Here is a 21,841-nt window from a genome sequence, read left to right on the forward strand (position 1 = left end):
ACAATTACAATCAAATAAATACATAAATCAATGTTTTTACTAATAAACAAATAAATAAATTTAATGGGTTTTTAGAGTGTTTTTTACTGTCAAGAAAGCTATAAAAAGTCTGTAGTCAAAGACAGTAAGTACAGTACAGTGTACAATATTTTTAGAGCATCCCCTGCAGACGGACGAGCTCACACTCCCATTGCTGTATTACAACACCGTCTGGGTGATGATGATATGCAGAGAGACTCGTGATGTGGACGGGGAGCTTCAGCCTCACTCACTTTTCCCCTGAACAACTCTCTATTTCAGTCTGAAGAATATTCCTCTCTTCCACTTTTGACGGTTGCGTTAAGAAAGAAAAGGGGAACGATAGTCTATTTATTGTTACATTTGTCAGTAAATATTTTTGTTTTCTCTTCCGTCAATGGGTAAGTTTATCTTGAATGTCGGGGTTTTAAACATAACACCGCGGTTTCCTGGGACGCAACGCCGATTTCAATGCAGAGGCCTGCGCATAGCTTGTAACTTGAGCTTCGAGGTTTGACATAAGATGTTAGGCCTTATTTAGACGAATGACCAAAACAACGACTAGTTTAACATTTCTTCGTGTACATTTTCGAACAAAGGAATACAATATTACTTACATGAATCGATCTTGGAAGAATACGAGTATGTTTTGATGACGTGTGTTCGTTTACTTTAGCCACAGCATTTGAGGTTTTGTTATTGTTAGTGTTGCCATTATCATGAAATATTTTAAAAACTTTTCCACAACATATTAGTGATTTAATTTTCAATTTAAAATATAATAGTGCTGTCTACCAATGCTGCTTAAAATTACATTTAGACATGTATATGTATGCGACATGTTAACCGCAGTTCCAGTATTGTTTTAATGTAAATGTGTTTAAAAAAAATATATATATATCATGTCAAATAAGGTTCAGATTCTTTTTATATCTTAGTAGAAAGTTTATATACTTCAGAAAACAACTTGCCATGGTTTGTTTTGTAATTAGGATATACCATGGCAAACACAATGTTCTATTATGAACAAAGACAATAGTTCTGGAAATTATACCGGATATTCATAAGAGTCTAATCTTAAGGAACATGTAAGCCATTTAAAATAAATAAAATAAAATGCAGATTAAACATTTGTTTATTTACTGAAAGAAAGTTAGATAAAAATTTGCTGTAATGATGATGTCACAGAAGCTTTGTTCAAAGTACTTATTTACTTGTTGGTGGTCGAACCCAGCGCATTTAAAACACCTGTAAATAGTTTTTTTTTTTTTTTTAAACCAATACTCCGTCTACTTATGGGTGTCCTGAGGGAGTACAGAATGCATTTTAAAGAAACACTTAATAGTACAATATTCACTGCCTTGATAATTTAACTTTAAACCTTAAATAAAAATACAAATCTATGTACAAATAAGCTTTCTGTGCATGCTGTTTTTAGTGGTAAAGTATTTTTTAATCAAAGTAGGTTAAGTGTGTGTGGTTTCAGTTAACTGGGGACAGTAAAGAAATAAAATGACAACTGTAGTACTGGATTGAGTTTGCAGTTTAATTCGTCAGTCGCCAAATGTTTAAAAAAAAAAAAAAAAAAATGTTGAGCTTAATCCCTGATTATCTACTGTGTAAAAATCTGGTTGTTTTCTATCTTATCTTTCGGTTGAATAAAGACCTCAACTGAACTGCCCTGCTTGATAATGGATACAACTATTCTCAGACTAATCCTATGGTATTTTTTTTTTTTTTTTTAAACAAATTAAAAGTTATAAACAATCCAAGACTAGTACAATAATTGAGTTTCTTAACAATTGTTTTGCAAATGTTTGATTAATAAGCCTCATGCCTACAAAACTTTGCTTGGAGCCCATGTGTGTCCAATGTTGCATACCACTTGCATTTTTGGAATCTTGCTTTGATACCTGAATTCAGTTCAGTGTTTTGACACCCGAATCCTGGGTCAGCCATGTGCTCTGGGGGACATAAGCTTTTGTTATTTTTTTATTGTTGATATTGTACTATTTTTTATTATTGTTATGATATGTACTATATATATTATATATTATATATATATATATATATATATATATATATATATAATAATTAGTCTAAAAATATAATTCAGCTAAATAGGTTGTTTAGAAGGATGGGGGCAGTAAGGACTGCCTGTAATACAAATACCAAGCTGTAGTTTTCAAAGTTTAGTTTTATACAGTGTACAGATTACCAGTATTATTGTTGAGTTAGGTTTAGCTATCTTTTTAAAACTGTTCACACAATAGCATAGTAATTGTTCAGAGTTCCACCATGTGAACACAGTTCACTTAAGGAATATTTCAACAAGTGCAGGCTGTCGCTTTAGTAGGCAATAAATAGTTACACTAAAGGGAACTGCAAAGCTGTCATTTGATTCAGTTTGAAGACACTGGCTGTATCCGAAGCCTTCTTTTAGGCAGCCAGACTGACAAAGAAGCCTAGCTTCTCGTTTCTTAAGCAGCAACCTAAACAGCTTACACTAGAGGGCTTTTTTTGTTACCTGATGGTTACAGTTTAGACTCTGAACCTTGAAAAGATGGCTTATTACGGTGAGTAAAAATAGCTGGGTTTCTAGAGCTAGCATGATTATATTTAGGTTGAGCACACATAAAACAAAGCAATATTGGCTGAACTAATATAACATTTTATTGTTATTTTTTCCAATTGTACAGGTGAAGACTGCATGAGGCTGAAGGTGGAAAGGAAGTGAAGATTTTTTTTTTTTTTTTTTTTTGCTGTTGCTGTTTTTCAGCTTCTCTCAGTTCCAGGCTTTAATCACTGAGTTTAACTCTGTTGATTTGGCTGGATATTGGCAAGAAGCATGGCAGATGTGGACCCCGACACACTGCTGGAATGGCTGCAGATGGGGCAGGGAGACGAAAGGGATATGCAGTTGATAGCACTGGAACAGCTGTGCATGCTGCTTTTGATGTCGGACAATGTTGATCGATGTTTTGAAACGTAAGTCTCTGTACAATTGCCTAAATTCAGCTTGCCTGCTTTCACCTTGCTGTGGTCATTTATCCTAACTTTGTCTGTAATTTGGTGCACTAATGAATAGTAAACCAGAAAAAAGTTAAGCCCTTTGTTGGATGTGGTGAAGTATTGGGTTATGCTACTTTGCGAAATATGTAAGCTTTTAGAATTTATTTTCTGTTGTAAATTAGCTTTGATTTTCTAATAGTGTTTGTGGAATGTTTTTGTTGTATGTAAAGCCTTTTAAACTTTAGAGACTATCTACTTTGTGCTGTGTGAATTTTAATATAGCCATGTTTGCATTAGGTAATTTGCACATTAGCTTGTGGTAAATTAATTTGCGTAGGTAAATATTTGCCTTGCCTTGTTGTGTTGCCAATTTATAATAAAAATAACATAAAGGGCTTGTCCAAATCCTACAGATTATGATTAATGAACAATAAATGTAAAACAAAGCCACTGGGGGTGGTGGGAGGTTATTGAATATTGTTTTACCGGGTGACTGAATTGTTCTAGATGCCTTAAACTACTCCCCCACAGTCACGCACATGTAAATTAACATCCCATATGACACAGATTAAATGACCCCCCTGTTGTAGTAGAACCTCACCTTCCCAATATAGTGAGCTGAGCTGCGAAGTTGGGTTACAGTCTTGCAAACATCTGAGGGCTCTAGGCCAACAAACATGAATTGAGGTGTGAATACCACCTCTTTGAATTGTTTATGGAAAAGTTCTGTTGCAGGTAGTGTACAGTAAACATTAACTGTCGCATAGTTTTAACCTCTATCAATATCAACAAGCTATGCTGGCATTCACATGTAGCATATTGTACTTTGTTTAAAATCAAGCAGCAGCCCTTTAATAGGTTTGAAAAGGGAAATGTTTTCAACCAGATGGTGGTTTGGTGGATCATTGCCCTTGTACATCCTTCTGTTCATCATTGGGGCTGGAACAGGGCAAGACAAAACCACAATCTTCAGCCTGCTTGGCAAGTTGAAATTTGTCCCACAACATATTTCAATATGCACAATGTTAATTGTTTGTTGGTGACTTACCAAATATCTCCAGGGCCAGATAAGGGTGACATAATTGTCAGTATTATAGGAGTAACATATCTGATTTTTAGTCAATTTTACGTGGTGAGACAATTTACAACACAGAATGGGATTCAATACTGATGCAGTAGAACCAAAAGATCCTAAAATAAAACAATTGATTTTCTTTCTTTATTTATTTTTTTGATGACCAGTCTAAGGAAATTGGGACCATCTTGCTTTTCTCCTATTTCAGAACTATGCTAAAACAAGGAATGTAACAGCCTGAACATGCATATGGTGAAATTGTTACAGTGTTAAAAATAATGGATCTGTACTGGTCAGCATTCCTGGGGTCAGAAACTAGAGTTGTTGAAAGGGGATGTGATTTGACAGGCAACATTGACTGGCTGTGCTACAAAATAGTAAAAGTTTTAAACACACCTCAGTCTTAATTTCTTAATTGGCTCACCACTTTGTGGGAGGCTTTCCTTCATATTATTTGTCATACTGAAGATTAGTGGAACAATCAAAATGGTGTAGGTTAATCAGTAAGCTGAATTTGGGTCAGGCATATTCATTCAGGACAGAATTCTTCTTGAACACAGATAGCCTGTGTACTGGATAGCAAACTGTTTAGACTGAGGATCACATGATTAGGTTATCCATGGTAGATTAAAAACTTTGATGTCAACAAAAGGGTCATGTTCTATGTCACAAGTAACTAGATAGAACTCAGGTTTGTGTCCCTGGAGGTTTACTGTATATCCTGGGCTGGGTTTAAACTACACCTTTTTGCAGTTCTTCCTGAATCTTTCATAAAAGTGAACCTACCAAAGGGATATTTTTCTTTCATACAATAAAAAAAAAAAAGTTAGAACTGTGGTGGGGAAAAAAAAGATAATGTTTTCCATGAAAGATCTACTCAACACCCTTAAGAGTCCTGCGCGGGTCAAGTTTTTATGACCCGGACCCGCAACCCGCTGCAGTCTTGTCTTGTTACCCGCGACCTGACCCATTTTAATAACACCTGCAGCTCGACCCGTACCTGTTTGTCCTGTACCTGTTGCCTGCACTGACTGCCTCTGTCATGCTCTCACATTCGCACACAGCTATTTCTACCATTCTCCACAGATTGAGTTTATACAATAGCTACACCACCAAGCAAACGAGATAAATTGATCTTGCGACATATCAAACAAGCGACAATACAAACCGAGAACGCTGCTTAGTCAGCTGACTCCTCCCTAATCGCCTCCTTCTTTAGTGCAGGAAATACCGGTGTGTTGACCATTTAATACGTTATTTGGGAAAGGGCTACAGACGAGTACGCTTAAAGAACAGAAAACGTTTTTGGTGATTCGAATTCAGACCCGAGGCTAACCCAAAAAATGTATATTCTGACCTGCACCCGAACCGCTAAAAAGTTCACAGTCCGACCCAGACCCGACCTGCTTTTGCGGGTCACCTGTGGGCACCCAACCCAATGCAGGACTCTAACACCTTCTGTAGTTGTATAACTAGATCCTGCAGGTATAACTAGATCAAAAATGGTTAAATCAATTATTTAGTCATCTATAATACCTTGGTATTATATAGTCAGATATAATACTACAATTTTTATTAAATAAATAACTGATGGATACTTCCTGAATGTGTGGAAATATTATTTCAATACCGTGTGGGTGTTTCTGTTTAATTTTGTTAATGAATTAATTGTTTTTAAAGGGTACATAAGGACCTTTTTATTTTATTGTGTTGCATGTTCCCATGTGTTGTACAACTGTTTATGTAAGGTGTATGAATTGTTTTACTTTTTTTTTTTTTTTTTTTTTTTTTAAACTTTTGACCACTTTTTTAAACTTAAAAATTGCATTCCCTGCCTTAAGATGGCTTCACATGGACCTCTCAGAACTACATTTCCCATCAGATTCCTGCTCACTGGTATCTGTCTTATGTGAGCAGGAGAATGATGGGAAATGTAGTTCTGAGAGGTCCATGTAGGTACATATGAAACCATCTCGAGGCAGGGAATGCAATTTAAAAGTTTAAAAAAAGTGGTCAAAAGGTAAAAAAAAACAAAAAAACCCCCAAAAAACAAATAGCCTTGCTGTCATTATCAATCGCGTTTTGCGTGGTTGCTTTTCAGTTATTAAAATAGGAATCGCAGTTCAAAAAAATAAAAATTCACTCTCTGTATAAAAGATCGAGGTTGTCTTGTCAGAAATAGAGAGGAATTTACCACAGACTGGTCATTCATTAAAAGAAGTCGAATGTCTGAATCACAGGTCTACTGTGAATACTGCTTCTCTGTAAAACGTGTGTACATGGTGGACATCATGACTGCGTCACTCACATATGTATGAAGAAACACCAGTAATATTCAAAATCTGATACCCCCTCCCCCCCATTACTGTACGTTTGTACAAATGGGTTTTGAGGTTTAACTTGCTTTTAAATAATTATTGGATACTATACAGCATTTTGTGTTTTGATAGTTGCAGACTAGTATAAATTTAAATAAAAAACATGTTGAATCTTTCTTGGTGGTGTTATTTTGATTTATTTTTATAATGTTTTGAGATTGAATTTTTCAGTCCAGGTTCATAAAACAGTCTTCATTACTAATATTTAAATCCAGAATTTAAATCAGTGTTGAAGTATTTTTATTGAGGTTTTTAAATTTCAGAATGCGGTGTGTTTAAATTTACCAAAAATTATACTACTGTTTTCTCCTTTCATAAGTTGGCATCTGCATTTTTTACTTTTTGCTTCAGCTCCAAAACACTGACTCTCCCATGTTTTATACATTACGTTTTTATTTTTGGTATGAATTTTACTTTGTGCCTAATTACTCATCCTTTTTCCCTTCTGATTCAAACATATTTGCAGACAAATAATCATATGATTTGTCACACTGTTTTTATGTCCTGTGAAGATAAGCAGTGGTATTAACTCTTTTAAACTTTTTTTTTTTTTTTTTTTTTTTTTTTTTTTTAATCCCCAAAAATATGCAGGTGTCCCCCACGAACTTTTCTACCAGCACTATGTAAGATTTTTCTGGATGAAAGTGCTCCGGACAATGTGCTGGAGGTGACAGCACGTGCCATAACCTATTACCTGGATGTGTCTGCTGAATGTACTAGGAGGATTGTGGGTGTGGATGGAGCTATTAAAGCTCTTTGTAACCGCTTGGTTGTTGTAGAACTCAATAACCGCACCAGTAGGGATCTAGCTGAACAATGTGTGAAGGTAAAAAAATGTTATTTGATTTGCCTTTTCATTAAAAAATGTAGCTACACATTTTGAACTTGTATTTGGACACATTTTTGCTAAACTAGTATCCTCAGTAGAAGCAATGATAATGAATGTATACCTTTTTTTTGATAGATTGTGGCTTTAGATCCCATCCTAAATGTTAGACTGGGATTTGCAGATTGCTTATTCATGGCAATGTTCATAAATAAATTTTCTAGGTACTTGAACTGATATGCACTCGAGAATCTGGTCCTGTATTTGAGGCTGGTGGACTGAACTGTGTTCTGAGCTTTATTCGGGACAGTGGTCATCTCGTTCATAAAGACACCTTACATTCTGCAATGGCTGTGGTGTCCAGGCTATGTGGAAAAATGGAACCCCAGGATTCATCACTGGAAACCTGTGTGGAGTCTTTATCGAGTCTGCTTAAACATGAAGATCATCAGGTAACAAGAAAACTTGATCAGCTGTTTCATAACAACAACAACAAAAAATCTGGTCTGTCCACTGTTTCGGTGCAGCAAATGGCAGTCTTGCTTATTTTCATATATTTTATTTGTTTAGGTTTCCGATGGGGCTCTGCGGTGTTTTGCCTCGTTGGCTGACAGATTTACCCGCCGTGGGGTTGACCCAGCCCCTCTAGCTAAACATGGATTGACAGAGGAGCTGCTGTCCCGGATGGCAGCAGCTGGAGGTGCTGTGTCTGGGCCGTCTTCAACATGCAAACCAGGGCGGAGTGCCCCTGGAGCAACCGCAACAGCAGCAGATTCCAAACTCAGCAATCAAGTGTCCACTATTGTCAGCCTGCTTTCAACACTCTGCAGGGGTTCCCCTCTTGTAACACATGTAAGAATTTTTATGTTGATTTTGACATTAACTTCCAAAAGAAATTATATGTATTTAGTCAGACAATTGCCTTTTTGAAATGACATTGCATATGGGGATTACTGTATATTTACTTTGCAGATGTTAACATTTTAGTCTCCCCTTTTTATATATATATATATATATATATATGTAAAAAAAAAAAAAGCTTGTGTTTTTAAACTTTCTATTTCTTTCTGTTTCTCTTAGGATCTTCTGAGATCTGAACTCCCTGACTCAATAGAGAGCGCACTGCAGGGTGATGAAAGGTGTGTGCTGGACACCATGCGACTGGTTGATCTCCTCCTGGTGCTGCTTTTTGAAGGGAGGAAAGCTCTGCCAAAGTCAAATGTTGGATCCACTGGTAGAATCCCTGGCTTGAGAAGGCTGGACAGTTCAGGGGAACGCTCCCATCGACAGCTGATAGACTGCATTCGCAGTAAAGACACAGATGCGTTAATAGATGCTATTGATACCGGAGGTAAGTTATTTATTAGTAGTAATTTTTTGATGTGTGTGTTTTTTACCTTCAACTAGTGTCATAGTGTTCAGGATGTACACGGAGTATACGTTTGTTTTCCCAAGTGAGGAATGTGTCTGGTGATATATTAAAGGTGTATATGTCACATGTGTTTTTACGCATCTAGTTCTTCATAGCTGTGGTAGGGGATATGTATGTAAAATCTATCTTTTTGAATAATGTCCTTTTCCAATGCAGTTGTATTCATTTTTAACTTATTTAACTTTATTTTTAATTTCAAAATTTTAGCCTTTGAAGTCAATTTCATGGATGATGTAGGACAAACCCTCTTGAACTGGGCCTCAGCATTTGGTACACAAGAAATGGTAAGCATACCTACGTTGTCTTTTGTGACTTTACTTTTTGGGTCCGCCCGATGTTAAATGTCCTGCCGGTGACCTGGCCCTTTAACTGTTTTTACTCGGGCACTGTGAGAGACAGCCCTTCTTCATATGTCATTGGAAAGAGGAGCTTCCTACTTGTGTATTTCTGGTTGATGACCATATTAGACCTTAAATGCAAGTGTTTTGGAATGTTGCTGCTGAGCTGAAGACAGACCTACCTTGGTACAGTAAAGAAACATTTTCACACAATCTTTACAAAATAAAACAAATGGCAACATTGAAGGCACAAGGACCCATTTTCCGATAAATATATATTTTTTTTCGCTTTTGTGGATCATTTGCATGAGGCCAGAGCTGTTTAGGGTTATGTTGCCCGAGTCGCCACCTTGCTGGCTATTCAGGACGCAGTGAACAGCCCCATCTTGTGCCACATAATTTAAATTTTGTTCTGTTTTTTGTTTTTGTATTTTGTTATTCTTTTGTACATTTTCAATTATATATATATATATATATATATATATATATATATATATATATATATATATATATATTTTTTTGCTTTTGGTCCCTTTTGTATATGTGGCCATACAGTAATCCTTTATTTTTTTTATCCAATTTCTTCAAAAAAATATTCCATGTTCCCTACATGTTGTTGACGTTGCATTGTGAGCTGGCCATGCTAAAATATTTTTTACAAACGAAATGGTTTTTTTTCTAAAAAGTGTCTCTCTCTTTCTGTAGTTTTTGTTCTGTATTGAACAGAGTGAGTTTCAGACTATTTAATTTGTTTTTATGGAAGCCTAACGTGTGCACATTAATTTCATGTATGACACGTACCTGTAACCTTTATAGTTAGTTATAGCCACAAATGTAACAGTAAAAAAAAAAAGTGAAAATAGCTCAAACTCTAAAGGGTACAAAGCGTTGTGTTCAACTGTTTACCATCAGCTTTGCTTTATGCCTTCATTGGTGTTATGACTTTGCAGTGTTTAATTAGCATTGATCCACATTTGAAGAGAAACCAGAGGTCATATTTAAGTATTGTAGAAAAATAATTGATTACCTTGCTGAGGTGTATTTCTATATCAACCAAATGATATCTATTTTTCAATTCGTGTCTTAATTGAAAGAGTCTAAAATACTATTTCTTATAGGTGGAATTTTTATGTGAAAGAGGAGCTGATGTCAATAGGGGTCAGAGGTCTTCTTCGTTGCATTATGCAGCTTGCTTTGGGAGGCCTCAAGTTGCAAAGGTATGGTATAAATGTTGGTCTACTGGTTTCTCAAATGTGTTTGATAATTTGCACCAAGATTGCTCTCTGAACAGCTGTTTATATAAACCTTGTGTGTGCAGACTTTGCTACGGCACGGAGCCAACCCTGATTTAAGAGACGAAGATGGCAAAACTCCTTTAGACAAAGCCAGAGAAAGAGGGCACAGTGAGGTGGTTGCAATTCTGCAGTCTCCAGGTGCGTAAAATTTATGTGGGGCTGGTAAATGATTTGGAGAGAAGTGCATAAAACAACAATTTACAACATAGTTCTTATTCATTTTAAGGTATTTTCCCCTTTTTTTCTTTACTAGCGATTATCACTTTTGACCTGAAGTAGATGTTTGTTGTTGAGAGGGTAACCACGATATAAAAGCTAAATTGAGTTTGTTTGAATGGCAAGTGACAAGGTTCTGACAGCAGCAAGGACCTTCTGACTGGGACTTAAGTTTGATACATGAAGAGTTTAACTCTTTCAGCACTAAGCAACTTTACAGAAACATGCACTGAAAGATGATTATATGTATTAATTTATTAGATGAATTCACTAATTTACTGTAGTATTGAAATAGTTTAATAATGTGTCATTTCTTTGGAGAATTGTTCATTTAAAGTTGCCCTACCACCTGTATGGAGACCCACAACTATGTAAATGTCTCCTTGAGGATTTGTATATCATTCACCAACCTGTAGGGGACTGGATGTGCCCAGTGAAAGGAGATGACAAAAAGAAAAAAGATGTTAATAAAGAAGAGGAAGAGACTAATGAACCGAAAGGAGATCCTGAAATGGCACCCATCTATTTGAAGAGATTGCTCCCAGTATTTGCACAGACTTTCCAACAAACTATGCTGCCTTCAATACGGTATGTACTCTGAAGTATAACTGTTTAAGGTCTTGTTAGGTTTCTAAATTGCCCCCTCATCAGGAGTGCTTGTACAATATAGTAATGACTTGGACTAATTTAATTTTTTTTTAAATGTTGGTCTTTTATTTTAAACAGAAAAGCAAGCCTAGCTTTAATCAGGAAGATGATCCACTACTGCTCTGAAGCTCTTCTTAAAGAGGTCTGTGATTCTGATGCAGGTCACAATTTGCCCACAGTATTAGTTGAGATTACAGCCACTGTTCTTGATCAGGAGGTAAGTCAATTTTAATGTTTTTGGTGTACTCCAAAAGTTTTTTGTTAATGAATGAATGGTATTGTTGTATTATTTTCTTCCTTAATATTTTACTTTAGAATTTTAATTTAAATAGAAAAGGCCCTTGGAGGGAGTTCTGCCTTTTTTATATGCACTCAGCTGGATACTAATGAAAGAGTAAAAGCAGTCTGTCCTCCATACCTGGATAGCAGCGGAAGTTACTGTGTGGAAATAAGTGTAATGTCTCTCTCTTTTACAGGATGATGATGATGGACACTTATTGGCCTTGCAGATCATAAGAGACTTGGTGGATAAAGGAGGGGATGTGTTCCTTGATCAGCTAGCCAGACTTGGGGTCATTAACAAAGTTTCAACTCTAGCAGGGCCAACTTCAGATGATGAAAATGAAGAAGAGTCCAAGCCAGAGAAGGTAAAATTAATTGATGATTCTGAAAAAACTTAAATTTAAGCTTATGGATCAGTGATTTTCAGTTTTAGATTTACTTACTATACATGAAGGTTTTGTTGTTTTTGCTCTGTGCTTTGGAATGCCATTGAATTTACTATGTTGAAACTTAATGTAGAAGTTTAAAATGTGGCTGAAGTCCTGTCTCTGCTATAATGGAACTTGTATTTCCTCAGCCTGCACTTCTACCAGTGTGTTTTACTTCAATTTGGGCAAATCAATCCTTTTTAAGTTATTTGTATCTTACTATAAATGTGAATCTTGTGAAAATTGTGTAAGTAGAAAATGAAGGGAATTCAGCGATTTCATTAAATGTAGAAAATGTACAATGCATGATAAACAATTGGCTTACAGGAAATCTAAAATGTATCTCTTAATTTACTGTTTTGGAAATGACTATTTGGAGCAGATGTTGAAAAAAAAAGTTACTACTTAGATGCCACATAAGGTGAGATGTTTTGGTTTAAGTTCTTGTGTATAAGTTGAGCTGCCATTTGTCCCACACATATTTGTTCATTACATTAAAGCAGCTGTTACCGTTCCTCCAGGAGGATGAACCTCAGGAAGATGCTAAAGAGATTCAGCAGGGTAAACCTTACCACTGGAGAGACTGGTCCATAATCAGGGGAAGAGACTGTTTGTACATCTGGAGTGATGCAGCTGCACTGGAATTGTCAAATGGCAGCAATGGCTGGTTTAGATTTATTTTAGATGGCAAATTGGCTACCATGTACTCAAGTGGCAGTCCTGAAGGGGGATCTGACAGTTCAGGTACAGTGTTTTTTTTGTTTTTTTCAGTGTGAGAAGAAACATTCAGTATTGAACTTAACTGATATGTACAGTATTTTTTGGTTTACCTTTTTTATTTTATGAATTACAAGATTCTGCTATGTAGAAGTCACCTGGACATAGTTGGAGTCCGTCTTAGAGAGGAGGGGAATTTAGACAGTTGAAACAATCTTATGAATTTGAGTCAGTATTTTAAATTCTGAATGTCATGAAAAAGTTTAAATTCGTTAGTGTGCAGGTTCTTCAATAAGTAACTTTTTGAGAAAATATCACAAGAATTGCCACTCATTAAATATTTTGCATTTGATGATAATGTTAATTCTTCATTCAAACAGAAAGCAGAAGTGAATTTTTGGAGAAGTTACAAAGAGCTCGCAGTCAAGTGAAACCAGCCACTGCAAGCCAGCCTATACTGTCAGCTCCTGGGCCTACTAAACTAACTGTGGGAAACTGGTCTCTCACCTGCCTGAAGGAAGGGGAAATCGCTATCCACAACTCAGATGGTCAGCAGGCAACTATATTAAAGGAAGATCTGCCAGGCTTTGTCTTCGAGTCTAACAGAGGGACCAAGCATTCTTTCACTGCAGAAACATCCCTTGGTAAGTTTGTAGGTAAGTGTATAAATACTATTTAGAGGACACTTAGTGTGAAAGGTTAGCATCACAGCCAAGGCTGGGGAATGTCAGGAAGCAGACCCAGAGACAGAAGCTGTAGTTTGTCTGTTGCACAGTTTTATTTACCAACAAACAGAAAAAAGCACAAGGGCCAAAACAAAAGGTTTAAACAAACACTTGTCAGGCTTGTCATTTGTCTTCACTGACCAATACACAGCGTATCCCCAATACATCACAGTTAACTCACCAAATCTCCCTCTCCCCACAAAGGATCCTAGCTGACTTTTTATACACCTTTGGCTAGAACCTAATTAATTATCAGTTATTCTGGTATTCACTCCAGCCACATTCTTACGTGTAGTTGTCAGGGAGAGATTAACTCCTTCCCTGACAACTCAACCTAACGTGCTGTCGAGTAAAGTTTTGAATTCATTTTTATTTTCTAAACCTTTTAGTTATTTCTCATTTCTTGGTATTTATTATGTCATTTTTTATAGGGTCAGAGTTTGTAACTGGTTGGACTGGCAAAAGAGGAAGAAAACTGAAGTCCAAGTTAGAGAAAACTAAACAAAAGGTAGGTTGGAAAGAAGAGATGATAAAATTAGGTTTTTGAGGTAGTGACTTTGTTTTTACAGTGTTTTTGCATGCTAAATGTGATTGTGGTTTATACATTTTTGGTACATTGATTTATTCTATGATTGTTTTGTCACATTCCATTATGAGTGTGGATGACAAATGATTAACCTTATTTTAGCCTATTCATTTTGTTTACAAATTAAGAGATGCCCTTCCCTGTATTCTGTGCCTCTGGGGATTCATTAACAAAAAATGTTGTAGTTTTATATGTTGCAGTAAAATGTTTTATTAGATTGTGTTGGAAAACAGTCTTTTATTGGTCTGTTTTTTGTTATTTTCTATTTAAGGTGAGAACCATGGCCAGAGATTTGTATGGTGATCACTTCAAAGCTGTGGAGAGTATGCCTCGAGGAGTAGTTGTTACATTAAGGAACATTGCAACCCAACTGGAGTCTGCATGGGAGCTACATACAAACAGACAGGCAAGTAAATGATGTTGGATATGTATAGCTTTTTGATCTCCGAGACTGTATAAGTGGTTATTTTATTGTGTCCACATGTGGGCACTAAATTTGTAAAATTGTGTTCCGAGTAATAGTTAATGTGCGGTTTTTTGTCTTGAGTTTAATATTTTTAATTTGTTCAGTAAACTTGAGTGAGGTAAATGTTATATACATAATGCACGTATTTCTTACAAATGATATACAGACATTAAAAATGTCTTGTTTTGGGTTTTAGTGTATTGAGGGAGAAAACATGTGGAGGGATTTAATGAAGACTGCTTTGGAGAACCTGATTGTGGTTTTGAAGGATGAAACCACAATCTCGCCTTATGAAATGTGTAGCAGTGGCCTAGTGCAAGCACTTTTTACAGTTCTCAACAATGTAAGTATTATATGTCTTAAGATTATCCTAACTGTTTTTTTTTATTCTCAAACACATTGATCTTGCTTCTAATACTTGTGGTTTTTGTAAAAATATATATTTTTAATTTTACAGAGTGTGGACTTAGATGTGAAAAATGATTGTAGGCCACTAATGGAAAGAGTCAATGTCTTTAAAACAGCATTTTGTGAAAATGAAGATGATGAAAGGTAAGAGGCTTTTTGCACATACTTATTTCCCCCATATATATTTGTACTCATTTTCTGTGATCTGTGTAATAAATTTTTTTCAGTCAACCTGCAGTTGCCTTAATTAGAAAGCTGATAGCAGTGTTGGAGTCCATTGAAAGGCTACCTCTTCACTTATATGATACCCCTGGATCATCGTATAACCTGCAGGTAAAGTACATGTGTAATTAAGCTATGTTTCCTTCTCCAGCTACAAAATTTGTAGTTCAGCACTTAGCAATATTTTTATTCATTACTAGTGAAGAAAGTGTAGTGCATGACAAAGAAAAATAAGTATATAGCTACTGGGTGACCCTCCAAATAACCCAGGATTTTCACATTTCTCACTTTTTTTCTTTTAGTGCATTATCATAGATTACATTAAATATATTCATTCAGTGTATAACAGTCTTACCTAGGTACTTATGTATAGCATGTACACTTTTACCCTGTGTGGATGACAGATTGGTTCTCCTGGATTTTTGGACCGTATCAATGCAAAAGTAAGATTAATACTGTGTACATGTGTAGGTTATTTATTTTTTTAAGTGTGTTTCTATGGTGGTTGTAGATTCTCACAAGAAGACTGAGATTTCGATTGGAGCGTGCTCCAGGAGAAACGGCTTTAATAGACCGGACGGGACGAATGCTGAAAATGGAACCATTAGCGACTGTGGAGTCTTTGGAGCAGTACCTCCTGAAAATGGTAGGTTGAGGTGTTTTGGTTTGGTTTATTTTTTTACTCTATAGAAGTTGGAAATTTTTGTTAGTTACATTTAATTAAATTTATTTTCAGGTGGCAAAACAGTGGTATGACTTTGATAGATCGTCATTTGTTTTTGTCAAAAAACTGCGTGAAGGACAGACATTTACATTCAGACACCAGCATGACTTTGATGAAAATGGGATTGTGTATTGGATTGGGACAAATGCAAAGTAAGTTTCAGAATTAATGTTTTCTCAATAAAATTGTCACTAGTGGTGCCCAGTAGAAATTAACTATTACCATTGCCATATTCATCTTCTAACCTCTTGACACATCAGTGATCCAAATCTTTTTCACACATTCAGTTTTACACACCATTTGATCTGATATTCCCCATTAGATTATGCCCTTGGGGATGCTTTGTTTTGTTTCACAAGCTTCCATTTCTAGTTTCCTTTGGTTTCCAAACTGATCTGTACTTTTACTGACTTGCTTTTATTTTTGAATACTGTTCTTCTATGTTGTTTAGGACTGCATATGAATGGGTCAATCCTGCAGCCTATGGCCTGGTGGTGGTAACTTCATCAGAGGGGAGAAATTTGCCATATGGGCGTTTGGAGGACATTTTGAGTCGAGACAGCTCAGCATTGAATTGCCACACCAATGATGACAAGAATGCGTGGTTTGCAATAGATCTGGGACTCTGGGTGATTCCTTCTGCCTATAGTTTGCGACACGCGAGAGGATATGGAAGGTCTGCCCTGAGAAACTGGGTTTTCCAGGTTTCCAAGGATGGACAGAACTGGACAACAATGTATACCCATGTGGATGACTGTAGTCTCAATGAGCCAGGGTATGCCCTTAACTTAATCAGCCTTCAAAAATGTATAGTGAACTGCATGTGTTAAGAGTAGACATTTTGAAAAGAGCCATTTAATAAAATGTAACACATTCCTGTGTTATGTAAATTTTTTCTCAAACTGACCCTTACAGTAATATAGTATTACACATCCCCACGTGTTGCTACAACTGTTTAATATACCAGTCATTTCATTGTTAACATCCTGACAACTTTTTACGCTTCTAATTTTAAATTCTGTTTCAAAGCTCTTTTCAAAATGCCTGCTCTAGTGCACTGGGGTTTGAGACCTGTCCTTTAAATCACTGCAGGTAGAGTGATTTAAAAAAATAATAATAATAATAATAAATAAATACAATTGCTCTGGTTTTTCTGTTCTCTACCATCTCCTGGATCATTATTGCTGTGTTACCTGTTTGACAATGTGGGCAATAATCCTCACACTATCTGTGCACTAGTGTCTGTTTTGAAAATAGCTTTGAAACAGACTTTAAAGTTATAAGTGTAAAAAGTTGTCAGGATGTTAACAATGAAAATAAAACTTAGAGTAAATTATTTACAGTTGTAGCAACATGTGTGTACTTACTTTTTAAATGACATTTGTAGACAGTACACCAATTGTAAACCAACAGTGTTTTGGTTTAATTTATCTGTGTGCATCCACAGTATACAGCAGGGAGGGCCATTGATTTTAAATTATAATGGTAGTTTGGAAATTCCTTTTTTTTTTTTTAATAAATTTGTATACCCAGATGTGACATCCAAATTAACCTTTATAAAAGTAAGATCCAGACTTGAGCGCTAGATCCTGGTTGCTATCCACTTCAGATGTACAACTGTATATGGCTTTTGGAGAACACTTCTGCAGAAAATATTATTCTGCATCTCTTTATGGATATTTCAAAACCTAATTCCACCAACGGAAAATAAACGTTTTGTTTTTTGTGTAATGCGTGTTTGTTTTTTTTTTTTGTTTTTTTTTTTTAACAAAATATTGCAAATCCTATTTTTTTAGGTCTACAGCGACTTGGCCCTTGGATCCATCTAAGGATGAAAAGCAAGGATGGAGACACATTAGAATTAAGCAAATGGGAAAGAATGCTAGTGGCCAGACACACTATCTCTCTCTGTCAGGGTTTGAACTCTATGGAACTGTTAATGGAGTATGTGAAGACCAGTTAGGTAAGGAGAGTCTTTTTATATGTGTTAAGTGTTAATTTTATAGAATTTAACAGGCCAGGGTACTGTTACTGTAAACTGTCTGCTGTTTTTTCTCATGGAGAAAATAGAAGTAAAGCATCACACTTTTCTAAGGTCTAAGTCTAAAACTGTAAAATACATAATTTACTACATTTTGCCATTTGTTAAGGGCAGGATTCTAAGAAAAAAACAATTACATGTATGTACTGAACGGTGTACATACATGACTTGCCACGTTATATATATTATATATAATATATTATATATATATATATATATATATATATATATATATAATGGTCTTTGTGTTGGATACAGTATCCTTTATGGTACAAAAAAAAAGAATTTGTTACACAGGCTATTTATTTACATTAATGTTCACACAGGAAAAGCAGTTAAAGAAGCAGAAGCTAATCTTCGACGACAGAGGCGTTTGTTTCGCTCTCAGGTCATGAAGTACATTGTGCCTGGAGCTCGTGTTGTTAGGGGTATTGACTGGAAATGGAGGGACCAGGACGGGAATCCACTAGGAGAGGGAACTGTTACAGGAGAAGCGCACAATGGTGAGGAGCTTGTTTTTTTCCTGCATTTAAATGGAGATTGTTAAAGAAGTAATATGTTATTGTTGCTATTTAACATATGTATCATATTGAAAAATACCAAACTGTTGAAGTTCTGCTGTGTATAACATGCTACAAATGAAATGTATTTATAAACTGAATTTATTTCACAATGCATGACCAGTGAATGTGTCTTAAGATTTTTCTTTAATTTCCTTTATTGTACCAGGTTGGCAGTTCTTATTTTCACATTTCTGTTTCAACAAGAAATATTAAACTGCTCATTTTGGATTCCCTACCAGTGACATTCACCATCTGGCTGGGCTGTACAGTTATACATTTTATATTATCTTGTTATGTTTCCCCCTCCATTTTTTCATCTCTGTTTTAAATGTTGATTTTTACTGACATAAAACACTTTGGATTGTATGCATTAAGGCTGTCGTTTTCATTTGGGGACAAAATTATAACCCTGCTATTTCGTATTGAATTGACCTGTGATGTGAAAACCTGCCTTGTTTTGATAGTGGCTGTTGTAAGAAGTTGCGAAGGAATACTAAACAGCACTATGGAGGTTTATTATACACCAGCTTAGCATGTATTGAGATACATGATCGACACGTGACCATTTTCATATTCAAGTACAACTTGGATTTCATATTCGTATTATATTGTTGCACGTTTTCAAATGCCATGGTGTGTGTGTGTGTGTGTGAAATTTTGGTGCTGGGACCTTAAATGCATATGCAAGATCATCATGCGTTCTACTAGTTCCCAGCCTAAACAAAAAATAAAAATACTGTATGATCATAAATGAAAATCCCAGCATCGACTCGGAAGGTTATTATAATAAATCAAGAAGCGATATAAAAAATTAAAAAAATAGTGACCGTATGTACCTGTTACAGTGGGTGGGGAGAGTAACATAGTTAAAAACAATAAATCATGCCACATAAGAAGCATATATGAACAGATTAAAGTTTATACATCGAACACAAATAAATTAAACTAGTATTCAGATTACATTTACAAACCATGAGTATTAAAATGAAAAGCTGATGGACATGAAAGTATAATATTTGTTGACCTGAACATGTACAATGGCAAAGACCAATACAAAACCGTAAACCTCATTTGTACATCTCTGTAACCTAAGTGAAACATGCACCACAAAGTTGTTTACAAACAAAAACATTTTATACGTAGACTTTTACCTCTGACCTCTTTATTCATTGTTTTAAGCTGCTTTATATAAAATTGTTAATTTATGATATGGTAATGGATTTATTTTTATATTTTTTTAAATATTACATTGATTTTTTTTTTTTAACAATACAAACAGGTAACATTTTCATACTTAAGCACTCTCTTCATTGCAGTTAGATCTTTTTGGCAGTCACATTTTTTATGTTTTTCCAATTTTCAGTTTATTTTCATTTTTGTCTCAATGCATGTGAATGTCCTATAATTTGTGCACAGGAAATATAAATTTCCATCACAGTATGATATTTTTCATGAAGTATTCTTCAATCTCATTCCTTTGAGTGGCTTTAAGCTTGGCGTTTGCAATATTCTACTTGGCTTTCATCTTCTGTAACTCGTGTTTCTGTCTCATTGCTTCACTTGGACCAGACTATATGATTAGGATTTTTCAGTAATCCTGAGCTGTTTTGGCTTGTAGTCATTCCTTAAGATTTTGGTGTGATGCCATCTTTCATAAGTGTCCTTTTTGGAGAAGACATTGGAGCCAAAAGTAATTTTTATAATATCTAAATTTTAAAATATTTCTGAACCTTGCATTTGGTAACTAAAATGTCTAAAAATTGTTGAATTACAATAAAGGACAAAACTCAAATTTCATCAAAGTGCACAGTGGCCATATATGCAAAATACAAAGGCTTCCCTAATATATACTATATTAATTGAAAGGACAAATATCCATTGTTGCATTGTTAAATGTTCAACACCAAATCCTGAGACTAGGTGTTGAGTAACTCCCACCTAATAATGCAGGAGTTGTTTAAGGTGTAATAGTCTGGTCCATTTTTAAGTGGAGCTGCTGTCTTGACTTGCTGCTGTCTGCTCTCTTCTGGGTCTCACAAACTCATGTCCCTTTCCAGGCTGGATTGATGTCACCTGGGATGCTGGTGGCTCAAACTCTTATCGTATGGGTGCTGAAGGAAAATATGACCTCAAGCTTGCGCCAGGGTACGACCCTGAGTCAGCGCCGTCACCCAAACCTGTTTCATCCACTGTTTCAGGCACAGCGCAGACGTGGAACAGCTTGGTGAAAAATAACTGTCCGGACAAGTCTTCTACGGCTGGGGCGAGCTCCTCCAGCAGGAAGGGAAGCAGCAGCTCTGTGTGTAGTGTGGCCAGTAGCAGCGATATCAGTCTGAGTTCGGCGAAATTCGAACGCCGATCTGAAAGTTTGATGGAACATGGTACAGCTATAAACATGGAAAGCCACGAACCCATTGTTGTTCTGTCAACTGCTGACAGCCTGCCGCATGCTGAAGTGGGGTCAGCTTCAAGTGCCAGCACCAGCACTTTAACAGCAGACACAGGAAGTGAAAATGCAGCAAACCGCCCCACCACTGAATCTGGAGCAATATCTATGGGAATAGTTAGTGTGAGCTCACCAGATGTCAGTTCGGTGTCTGAATCCTCCAGCAAAGAAGCTACTTCACAGCGCCCATTGTGCTCAGCAGCTAATACAAGACTGTCTGTGAGCTCCTTGCTGGCTGCTGGGGCACCAATGAGCTCCAGTGCAAGTGTACCCAACTTATCATCTCGCGAAGCCAGCCTAATGGAGTCGTTTGTTCGGAGAGCTCCAAACATGTCACGTACAAATGCCACTAATAACATGAACCTGAGCCGCAGTAGCAGTGACAACAACACTAACACTTTAGGAAGGAATGTCATGAGTACAGCCAGTGAGTATTGTTCTACTGTAGTATTACAGTCAGTTTTAATAGGCATTTACAACATTTTAACAATAAAATATTGTGTGCATTTAAAATTTGAATATGAAAACATGAATCTGCCAGCATTTTGTTTCTTCAGTTTTGGGAATTTTTTTAGTTAGTGTTCTTGCCCTCAGCCAGAGATAATTGGTGGTTTTCATATCAGCTTCAAAGAGCTGACCCCTCCCTATGAGAATAGGTATGAACAGAACTCATCATTATGATACAGTATGATAATGATGGGGGTGTTATTGTGTACAGGTGTGGAAAATGAGGGAATTTATACCAAAGAAAGAAAAGAAAACAGGAAGGAGAGACAATTGGGTGGGGTGGATTATTAGTAAAGTGATTATCTCTTCAAATCAGCAGAGGACTGATGTAACCTTCAGGTTATACCGGTCCTCTGTTCATTACTATTTTCCTTAGAGATGATCGTGAAATGTATTTGACTTTGGTTTTTAGTTTTACCTTGAAATAAGTTGTCAGGTGGAGATCTTTTTATTTTTTGTATTGTTTGTTTTTGTTTTTTTTTAAATAC

General features: G+C 36.0%; 1 protein-coding gene across 11 annotated transcripts in view; it reads left to right on the forward strand.

Annotated features, from left to right (window-relative positions):
- The first annotated feature begins 233 nt into the window (after positions 1–233).
- Positions 234–21,841, forward strand: part of LOC121324638 (E3 ubiquitin-protein ligase HECTD1-like) — a 31,190-nt gene continuing 9,582 nt past the window's right edge. For 4 of the 11 annotated variants that reach the window (XM_041266734.1, XM_041266742.1, XM_041266739.1 and 1 more), the window contains exons 1-25: positions 234–419; positions 2,718–3,006; positions 7,075–7,309; positions 7,534–7,761; positions 7,880–8,161; positions 8,390–8,660; positions 8,949–9,025; positions 10,198–10,296; positions 10,398–10,512; positions 11,007–11,178; positions 11,317–11,455; positions 11,715–11,885; positions 12,449–12,692; positions 13,046–13,321; positions 13,822–13,898; positions 14,248–14,382; positions 14,639–14,785; positions 14,900–14,994; positions 15,078–15,183; positions 15,584–15,718; positions 15,809–15,948; positions 16,248–16,571; positions 17,593–17,759; positions 18,164–18,340; positions 20,458–21,273. In XM_041266734.1, the coding sequence (XP_041122668.1) occupies positions 2,867–3,006; positions 7,075–7,309; positions 7,534–7,761; positions 7,880–8,161; positions 8,390–8,660; positions 8,949–9,025; positions 10,198–10,296; positions 10,398–10,512; positions 11,007–11,178; positions 11,317–11,455; positions 11,715–11,885; positions 12,449–12,692; positions 13,046–13,321; positions 13,822–13,898; positions 14,248–14,382; positions 14,639–14,785; positions 14,900–14,994; positions 15,078–15,183; positions 15,584–15,718; positions 15,809–15,948; positions 16,248–16,571; positions 17,593–17,759; positions 18,164–18,340; positions 20,458–21,273 (4,768 nt within the window). In that variant the 5' untranslated portion in view covers positions 234–419; positions 2,718–2,866. The remainder of the gene's footprint in view (positions 420–2,717; positions 3,007–7,074; positions 7,310–7,533; positions 7,762–7,879; positions 8,162–8,389; positions 8,661–8,948; positions 9,026–10,197; positions 10,297–10,397; positions 10,513–11,006; positions 11,179–11,316; positions 11,456–11,714; positions 11,886–12,448; positions 12,693–13,045; positions 13,322–13,821; positions 13,899–14,247; positions 14,383–14,638; positions 14,786–14,899; positions 14,995–15,077; positions 15,184–15,583; positions 15,719–15,808; positions 15,949–16,247; positions 16,572–17,592; positions 17,760–18,163; positions 18,341–20,457; positions 21,274–21,841) is intronic. The other 7 variants (XM_041266738.1, XM_041266744.1, XM_041266741.1 and 4 more) reach the window with 6 other exon arrangements.

Source organism: Polyodon spathula, chromosome 12 (genome assembly GCF_017654505.1).
Source record: "Polyodon spathula isolate WHYD16114869_AA chromosome 12, ASM1765450v1, whole genome shotgun sequence".
Classification (NCBI taxonomy): domain Eukaryota; kingdom Metazoa; phylum Chordata; class Actinopteri; order Acipenseriformes; family Polyodontidae; genus Polyodon; species Polyodon spathula.